The 10,123-nt window shown below is 37.9% G+C and overlaps 1 protein-coding gene across 4 annotated transcripts in view; it reads right to left on the bottom strand.

Annotated features, from left to right (window-relative positions):
• Positions 1-251: 251 nt before the first annotated feature.
• Positions 252-10,123, bottom strand: part of LOC135468847 (reticulon-1-A-like) — a 35,169-nt gene continuing 25,297 nt past the window's right edge. For 3 of the 4 annotated variants that reach the window (XM_064747303.1, XM_064747300.1, XM_064747302.1), the window contains 7 exons: positions 7,305-7,512; positions 6,384-6,410; positions 5,814-5,952; positions 4,757-4,826; positions 4,179-4,225; positions 3,577-3,635; positions 252-3,361 (listed from right to left, as the gene is read on the bottom strand). In XM_064747303.1, coding sequence (XP_064603373.1) covers positions 3,310-3,361; positions 3,577-3,635; positions 4,179-4,225; positions 4,757-4,826; positions 5,814-5,952; positions 6,384-6,410; positions 7,305-7,512 — 602 coding nt within the window. In that variant the 3' untranslated portion in view covers positions 252-3,309. The remainder of the gene's footprint in view (positions 3,362-3,576; positions 3,636-4,178; positions 4,226-4,756; positions 4,827-5,813; positions 5,953-6,383; positions 6,411-7,304; positions 7,513-10,123) is intronic. The other variant, XM_064747301.1, reaches the window with a different exon arrangement.

Raw genomic sequence — 10,123 nt, 5'->3', positions numbered from 1 at the left:
AAAAACATCAATAACCATCTGACAAAAACACAAATATTCCTTCATGTTTTTGTTGACCTTACCAGTTATTTGATGAATAGATGGAGCCGGGTCATCTCTGTGAACAGTTGATGCCAACTGCCCTACAAACTCACGGCCTTCTGTAACAAGCACAGTATGATGCATCTCTGCTGTCCTGCAAGTGCTCACTCAGGCCAAGGTTTGAGAAACCATACATACAGCATCCAAAACAAACAAAAAAAAAGACAGTATCTTTTTCAACTTTTATTAAATTTCACATGTATCATTTACCACAGAGTATCAGACCAAATGTGTACAATCCACGACTTTGTGACTAAATGGGCTGAGCCAAAAAGATGCAGTCTTATATAATAAGTGTTAACACAGCACTGATTTGGTAGAAGACCACGCATATATATATATATCTTAATATATCAAAGGATTGCACAACAGAGCACTAGCATTACGCAGAGACTTTTTAGAACATCATTTGCAATTTTCGTCTGATAATCTTCTCAAAGTAGCGGTAGTTTAATGTGGGTTTACCAAGTAAGAATATGAATGTATGTGTTGTCTCTACAGTAAGAGACTGACAGAAACGAAGAGTTTGAGCTTGGAAACCTCTGTCTTACACAACAACAACAACAACACTGACAATATGGACTTAGTTTTGTCTTTCTTGTGCAAATTTTCACTTCAACCTACGCACACAATACCATCAATGGAAGTCTCCCAGTTAATTCCTGATGTTCTTATTAATCTCCTCCCACGTAAATACATCTGTACTTTTGAGCCGGCCTCCTCACAAACCTTTCTGCTCAATCATACTTCCATGGATACATGTGCGTCATGTTGTTCCACCGACTAACAGTCCCTCTAAAAGCTCTGCTGAAATGACTAAAGCCTTAATTAGGAGTTGACTAATCAACTACCAATAACTCTTTTCTCTAATGTTGTATGAACAAGAAGCACTCGTCTGTTTTCAGGACTTGCCGCAAGATTAAACAATTTGAGTTATTTTATATCTGCAGGTATGGTTAATTCAAATACAGCTTACATACCAATAAAGCTGACTTAAACAGCCACAGGCAATCTTACTTTTGCAATTTGCATAAATGAAACATAAGGATGTACAAGAATGAACAATTTGCACCTACGCTGTCTATGAAAGACTGATCAGTTAACACAGCACTACAGTAAGAGTAGATTATATGGATGTGTTTTGGCCATTAACTTGCCAAGTGAATATTCATGCAAATGCCACTTTACAACTATACATCACTGTCAATGGACAAACTCCGCACATAACAGAGTAGATTACAGGGCAATATTTTACATGGATTATATGTTTATTTTTAAACTACAGAGGCCTGACAAAGTGTCACATTTAGGATGAGCTTATAATACAAATATGAATCTTCATAACTCCAAAAAGTTAGATATACATATATTTAGCACAGTCTAAAACAGCTTGGTTATACATGTATGCAAGAATTTCTTAGATATGAAAACCATGGCACATTTTAATACCTAACAACTTTGCTAACTGCAGTACAAAACTTAATTTGGATGGAGAACTGAGATTAATTTGGAACTTCTGTGTAATCCGGATTTAAAATTCATATTGGGTCCTACAATACTACCTCATAGATGCATATAATACAAATGCTACTCAGATTATTTATCATGTAACAATAAAAATGGAAGCTCAAACTTTACAGAAAGAAAGTACTAGTAAAGACCAAAGTGACCTGCAATATTTTTTTCTATTCTGGGAGGGAACACCAATATATGGCACAAGTGTCTTAATGAGGAGCACGAATTTTTCAAAAAATACATTTGAGAAGCCATGTTCTTAATATTTATACAGAAAGAAGTTTCACAGATTTAACATTACAACAAAGAAAAAAATCAGTAAAATTCTGAGTAAAACATTGCTTAGAATGTCAAATTTATTCATAAACAATAGGCAAATGAGGTTATTGGCCTTCAAACAACTAAACTTTGTTTCATACATGGCCTTATATGTCACTGTACAATATGCATCTCAAATTATCTATGACATGCTACTTCCACAGATTTATTTCATTTTTCAACATATTTAACACAATATTTAACAAAATTTCTAACTTGTGCTTGCAATGGAGGAAAACAATCTCCCTACCTTTTCTGTCTGCTGGGTATGCCCGTGCTCAAAAAACCTCACCTAGCAAAAGGGAGCCAATGATCTTGGGCAAGTACGAGGCAATTTTAACACAGAGCAAAACTGGTCAACTTTGATTGAAACTGCTAAATGGGGGAGGCAACTATTATGTATGTGAAACATCTAACAGTTAAATATATCAATCTTAACGTGCCCCTAAGCCACATTGAACATCAAATATGAGATCAGTTTGTGAGTCACACTACAAGATGTTAATCATTACATCCAACCATATTTTCTCTGTTATAAATACACTTCTTAAAAGAAAACAAACTCAAGTTTAAGCCATCACCAACACAAACTTCTCAACACCTCAGAGCTGTACACAACACTGTCTTGTCTTCATACCTGGACAACCAGCCTTACTGTCCCATAATTCTACCTTGGATAATACATGTAATCAATGTCGGCAACGACAGCCCTCATCTTAAACCCTATACACCACATACAAGGTCAAGCAATCAAAGGGCAGATAACTCATACTCCATGTTGAAGCACAGGGAAGGCATAAAAAAGTGACAGTGATACAAAGTGGACAAAGAGTTCAGACAGTTCAATCTGTCTGTCAAGATACCAGCCAGAGTAAACTATATACTCATAGAAAGCTTTGCTATGTAGTCATGAGTCTACAACTGGGAGACCATGAGAATCCCATCCTGTTGAAATTCTCCTCAAATATACCACCAACCAGACCACACTAACCCAATCACCGCCCAGCGGGATACCATGCACTACCGCTCCACATCTCCATCTGCAGGCATTACAGGAACAACAGAGCTAGATTCACAGCAAAATGTTTCACATCAATAAAATGCTTGGCTTAAGCAGTGCAGGGAAGCTGACAATCCAGTGAAACTTTCTGTTCTGGCAAAGTGAAACCAGCAAAACTAATGTGATTTAACAGTGTGATGGTAATACAGGTAGGTGTAATGTTCTACTATTGTCTGGGTTTTATGAAGATACTAATCGTGGCTTCACCACACTAAAATAACAATCTTTCCATGAGTATAAAGTTTATGGCAACCTCATGCTACTGTTTGTTTAAAGCAAACCTGACTGGCATCTCATTACATTATACATCATACGCTTGGCTCACAAATAGCAATTTACTCTTTCTTTACATCCTTCTTCTTAGGGAAAGGGATCTTTGATTTAATTCTGAAATAGAACAAATCCTTGTATTCAGTACATAATGAATGATAGAGGCCAGTGTTACAAAGAACATCTGATGTGTTGGCTTACAATGTTTAACACAGGAAAGTTTCATATTTCGTACGTTTTGGAACGCAGTGTGTCATGAGAAATATTCCCATTAATATTCACTGGGAAGACATGTACGGATATCAAGAAAGCGTAGCAGAATGTCAACTTACTGAGTTAAGACCTTGTTAATGTTTGTCCTGGCCAGATGCAGGTAGTTGTCAATCTGAGTCTGAAAAAGAATAAAAAATAATAGCTGCACTGGTGTTTCAATGTTTGTCATCACGGAGCTAGTAGAGAACTATGTAGTAAAGTTTAGGAGAAATCTCCTCACATCAAAGCTTTCTGTAAAATTGCATCTAACCATGAAATACTGTATTTGGGTTTAATAGTAAGGTTTAGTTGGAAGGTAGGCTGATATCCCACCGCTAACACTTCAGTTTCAGAACCAGAAGTAATATCTTATGATCTTTATGTCTCTCTACAAAAGCACTTTTTAGTCTACTTTGGGGGCAAATATACTAATATTAGTTACTACATGAATTATACCCTTCAACCTTATGGTGGGAGGAAAGTGGGCAGAGTCCAGGGGAAAGTCATGATCATCTGCAGGATGTTGCCAGACTTTCCAACATACAGCTGGAGAAGAACCCAGCATGAGCTTGATTTGACCTCAGAGCGACTAGATTGACTCGTCAGTTGTTGCGCCGTGCTGGCACGCTAACCACCTCGGTCACTGAAGACCCATGAATGAGTTGTGAATATTGATTCTTACCTTGTATGTTTCATAGAACTTGGGTAATGTGAAAATGGTAACAACTCCTGAAAAACAAAAATATCCATCAAACAGCTCATCTCAACAGCCAGCTATCAATTGCAAAGGCAAGCCCTGTAATGCTTGGCCAAACTGATTTTTCAATATAGAAAAAATCAGAAATGTCTACTACTGTTATTCTTTAACCTTTTTACATGTTTGCAACATGTTTATTCAAGCGTATTCTCAAGGCATTATACTGTGTAGATTGATTTGAATTATATTTTTGCAGTCCTGAAATTGGCCAATTCAACCAATGTAGATTTGTCTCTAAAATCAAACATAAAATGTACAAAAGTTACACTTTCAAATACCTGAATAAGTCATGTAACCTTAATACTTTATCTATTGCCTGAAGGATAGTGATGTGGGCAATGTGATATATCCTTCTCATAGGTGTTCCATTTAGGCAACACCTAAGTGGACTTGTTCTTAAACAACCTGATGACTTTCACCCACAAATCAGTGCTGTCACAGCGTCCTCTCTGTAGCAGTATCGTGCCAATATCTACAGTGCTGCTTCCACACGCACTTCTTACCTAGGATGATGATGGTCATTCCATTAAACCAGGCTCCAATGTATGTCAAAACCCACAGGAACAATCCAAACTGAAACATACAAACATGTCAACAATTGTTCTATTGTTTAAGTCAGGATCCATAGCATCACACGGCATGATTTTGCCCCACATGGACTTCACCACCATCAGTGTTTTACATGTTCTCTAAATTTGTATTTCACTATATATACAATGTAGAATTTAATTACTACCAATTTAGTGAATACCTTGTCCTTGAAGACTGCAACGTAGGTACACTGACTTGGCTCTTCAGGCAGATATAATGACAAACCTTGACAGAATCTAAGAGATTCACAATGAGGAAGAGCTGCCCAACTCCTGGGCTGGTATTGTTCACGAGGGTATAATGACTAACCTTGATGGAATCTACGAGATCCTCAATGAGGAAAAGCTGTCTGACCTCCTGGTCTACACTGTTGATATGGGGATATAATGACTAACCTTGATGGAATCTACAAGATCCTCAATGAGGAAGAGCCGTCTGGCCTCCTGGTCTACATTGTTCACGTGGGGATATAATGACTAACCTTGACGGAATCTACGAGATCCTCAACGAGGAAAGCTCTGACCTCCTGGCCTACACTGTTCACGGGAGGATATAGCGATAGAATATGCGAGATCCTCAATGAGGAAGAGCCATTTGACCTCCTGGTCGTGTTGTTCACGAGAGTATAATGACTAACCTTGGTGGAATCTATGAGATGCTCGATGAGGAAAAGCTGTCTGACCTGGTCTACACTGTTCACGTGGGGATATAATGACTAACCTTGGTGGAATCTAGGAGATGCTCGACGAGGAAAAGCTGTCTGACCTGGTCTACAATGTTCACGTGGGGATATAATGACTAACCTTGGTGGAATCTAGGAGATGCTCGACGAGGAAAAGCTGTCTGACCTGGTCTACACTGTTCACGTGGGGATATAATGACTAACCTTGGTGGAATCTAGGAGATGCTCGACGAGGAAAAGCTGTCTGACCTGGTCTACATTGTTCACGTGGGGATATAATGACTAACCTTGATGGAATCTACGAGATCCTCGACGAGGAAGAGCCGTCTGACCTCTCGGCTGGTGTTGTTCACATGCTTGACGATGTTCTCTACAGCCAGCTGAACCTTCTCTTCTGGCAGGTTAATGTCCATGTCCAGGTACTGTCTACAATCACACAAAAGTACATTTGGCATTTCAGGGATCTTTCCAAGAATGTAAACAAGGACAACTTTTCACTTGAGCTGATTTGAACGATTTCAAAGATAATCCTGAAGAAGAACACCACATACTCACTCAGCATAATATATAGGGCTCATGCCATAATTCAAAGAAATTAACTGAAAAAAGCCAGCAATTATGATTCCACACATTTTATTTTTAAGAGTTTTTGTTCAGCTGTACTACATCTCATTATCATGAAATGAAAATTCAATCTTCAATGTACTTGTGCTAATCAAAATAGTGAACTGTTGAATGATAAACCTTTAAATGAAAATCAAGCATTTAAATGCAAGTCAATGTTAAATAAATTAAAAAAGAAATAAAAATTGCTCAGAGAAAAACATAAACAATGCATCAACACTTGGTAAACTTACAAATGATCAGTCCTCCATTCAGCACCCCTTAACAAGGAACATAATACATCTCATAGATATAACAGTTTGTAATGGTGTGTGTACATCACCTGTGTCTTTGGGGGATGTGGTGTACTCAACTCATACATCTAAAAGTTTGTAGAAGCGTGAGGCAATGGGTGGGGGGTGGGGGTGTGTTGTTGTTGTTGTTGAGAGTCAAGTCACACATCAAACAGTGTGTGGTTGCACATGTACATCATGGGGTAAGTCACATTTTTGGGGACTGCACAACACATAACGTAGAAACAAAACCCCTAATAAAACCAGAGTTTTAATACATATTACACCACGGGAAATATCTTTGATACAAATTACCTAAGTATTTTTTCTTTCAGTTCTTACTTTGCTCACTGAACATTGAAGAATTTGGGGTTGTAAGCCATAGGAAAATTTATGGATCAATTATCTTGACACGTGTACCAGCAAGACAGCAAGAAAGCTATATGGTAACAGTGCTGAGAACAGCCATTTGAGAGGAACCTTTGATTGTATAAAACACATGCTTGTGTTGATCATGTGTTAGATGTGTCCTGCACAAATGTGCCAGAATTCACCCATGTACAGTGTATCTAGGCTACATGTAAATCCTGTCAAGACCATAACAATTCTGTAATGTGCAGGTCACGCAGATTCCTTACAACTACTTTCATTGAGTCCAGAATCTCTCAAGAACTGCTTGTATATTACACAATTTTAATACAACTGATTTAAAGCTTCATGTGTTGTATCTACTGTACAACTCACATGTGTGCCTCTAGGCAGAGTTCTAAAAATTATCACATACATGTAGTTAATATGTCAACATCATTGGGCATGCTTACTAGGCAAAATTAAAGGACCCTTACATGTGCATGTTGGTAATCTCTAACAGGAAAAACTTACTTAAACGGATGCTGATCTCCAGTTTTCTGCACGGCCTGTAGGACATTCTTGTAGACACGGAAGCTAAGTGTGATGGTGAGGGTGGCCAACGACAGGTAAGCGACCACGCTGAGGACCGAGAAGAAGGCCAGCGAAAGCAGCAGGAACATCATCGAGCCAAACACCACACCTGTCTTCTTGACATCTTGCCAGTACACCAGGTCCAATACTGCAGAATGGAGACAAGCACATACACTGCAGATATCAATACATGAAGGTGGCTAATTACAGGTAAAACCATCAGAATCGGAGACAAGCATAGCTGTAACAATACATGATGGAAAATCACAGGTAAGACAACCAGAAGGGGAGACAAGCACAGGTGTAACAATACATGAGTGGTAAATCACAGGTAAGACATTTAGAGGGGAAACAAGCACAGGTGTCACAATACATGATGGAAAATCACAGGTAAGACAACCAGAAGGGGAGACAAGCACAGGCGTAACAAAAAATTGTGGTGGGGAATAACAGGGATGAGAAGCAGGTAACAAACAACATTTATCTTAGGTAAACATGTGCTCTGTTCTATACAACTGGCACATGGCAATTTGAGAGAACAAAGATTGTTCATTATTATGGTATTACTGCTTACTACAATATCTACAAGACCATTTTAGAAACAGGCAGAGCTTATTATAACACTGCCATTAAAGTTTGTTTATACAACTGAGACTGTCATTAGTAAAAGCAAGAGACTTAATTACATGACAACAATAAGAATTACAGGTGTTTACATACCTATAATTATCACCACACACATTGATGGTTATGGCTATTCTTATTCTGAACAGGTTTCTGTCTGTACAGAACACAGTAAGGCATCATGTGTGAATGACAGATTACTTGGGACTTCCAACATCTGACAACAACACACAGGTTAACACTAGTCCTATATAATACATCATACACATTCCATCAGACATGTGCATATGCATTATTTAAAATAACAGAATTTAATAAAATATCTTTGCATTTTATTCACACAATGTAAGACTTGAAGCAATCTCTCAGGTTCAAACTACATGTACATATAATGTCTTCTACAAAGGCCCTGTGATTAAGCTTTTAACAGGTTTTTACAAGGCTAGGGTTTCTGTAATTTCAGAGGTGAACAGGCGTGACCCAGCAGAAACCTGTCCCTCCAGGCTTTTATAAGGAGTTGTGTTAATGATCATCCTATACCCCTAAGCCTGGGGTGCATGAACATATCAGGTTCTCTGGTCATGGCTCCCATCACCACATACATGAGGAGTAGTGTGCATGCACAAGTAAGAAGGCAGATTAACAGCTGTGTTTACACACTGCTCCCTGCTTAACAGCTATAACATTACGCTGATATCAGCAGTACAATATTAAATTTAATCATGCATACAAACTTTGATATCATTTATGCAAACTAACGATTTAAAGATGGCATAACTTAAGACAGTCCAGTGGATGGAGTCACACAACATTATTTTAACCATAAGAATGTAGAGTGAAAAATTTTCTAGATGTAATGAAGTATATATATCTGTACGTGCCTCACACAACTCCTTGTCCGCCTTGGCCCCTGAATTACAACTCAAATATTCTAAAGGGCAGCATAAAATGCCAATCAACTCGATTAAATCTTAAAGATAGAACTTCTTTACTGTCTTTGCTAGTATAAAGTCTGTAGAAGAATTTCCTGAAGTTCTGTAACTCATTCTGCCTTGTTTGTACATGTTCAGTATCAGTATAAAATGCAGTTTGTTACTTTCGTTGGTACAGGTATTGCCAGGAAACAGTAAATTATTGTGATGACAGTAGGCTGGGCAATTCATGCAATTCACTCCACCAAATACCAATACAAATCAGGACGTTTGAATTTTACTCCTAAAAGCTCCTGACGAAAAAATCAGAATTTGCTCAATATTATCAGCCCTGCATTCATGACAATGCTACATATAAACATGTACATGTATATCACGCTGTACAAGTGCCAGGAATTTCAATACAGGATGTTTTCAGTTTTGAAAATTCCCCTGTATTAAGATCTACAGGTGCATGTAGTGTGTAAACAGATGTAGATATATGTGCATTTAGCAGAGTCTAATGGTCATGTGCATGCAGATAGAATCTCTGGAGATTCATGTACACTGTACAAGGGATGCTTAAGGGGCCTATACACCCACATCTCAATGACTCATTTTATACTCCACATCTGAACAAATAAATCATATTTACTGGTTTACATGTATGTTCCAAACCGCAATCTGCCTATGGCTTATGTAGACATTAATGCAGATGATACACTCAGTGCTAGGCTGCACTAACAGTACATGTATGTTCCAAACCACAATCTGCCTATGGCTTATGTAGACATTAATGCAGATGATACACTCAGTGCTAGGCTGCACTAACAGTGCATGTAGGTTTCAACAACTTCCACTGAACATAATGCTCACTAATGTAAATTTTTTATACCATTTACAGCCCTAGCTCAGCTTCTTAATTACTATTTTATTTACCCATCTTCTTCTACAAAAGCTTTGTAATTTGGGCCTTATTAATAGCATTATTTTGGGTGTTTTCTTCATCAGCTCTAACTGGGTGCTGTTAAACATTATGAAAAGAGACCTGTATATGTCCTGGTTCTGTGCACTAATCCTATCTGAATTCAATGTTATTGTAGGAATGTTAAACTTTGCAAATTTTTTGCCACTTTCATTATAATAACCTTGGCTACCGAAAAAAATGTATTACTGATTATTACTAAATATGTTAACAACAGTAGGACAGTATAGATGGAGAGG

Source organism: Liolophura sinensis, chromosome 6, assembly GCF_032854445.1.
Source record: "Liolophura sinensis isolate JHLJ2023 chromosome 6, CUHK_Ljap_v2, whole genome shotgun sequence".
Classification (NCBI taxonomy): Eukaryota; Metazoa; Mollusca; class Polyplacophora; order Chitonida; family Chitonidae; genus Liolophura; species Liolophura sinensis.
Note: the sequence above shows the minus strand (reverse complement) of the source record. Positions and strands in the feature narration are given on the sequence as shown.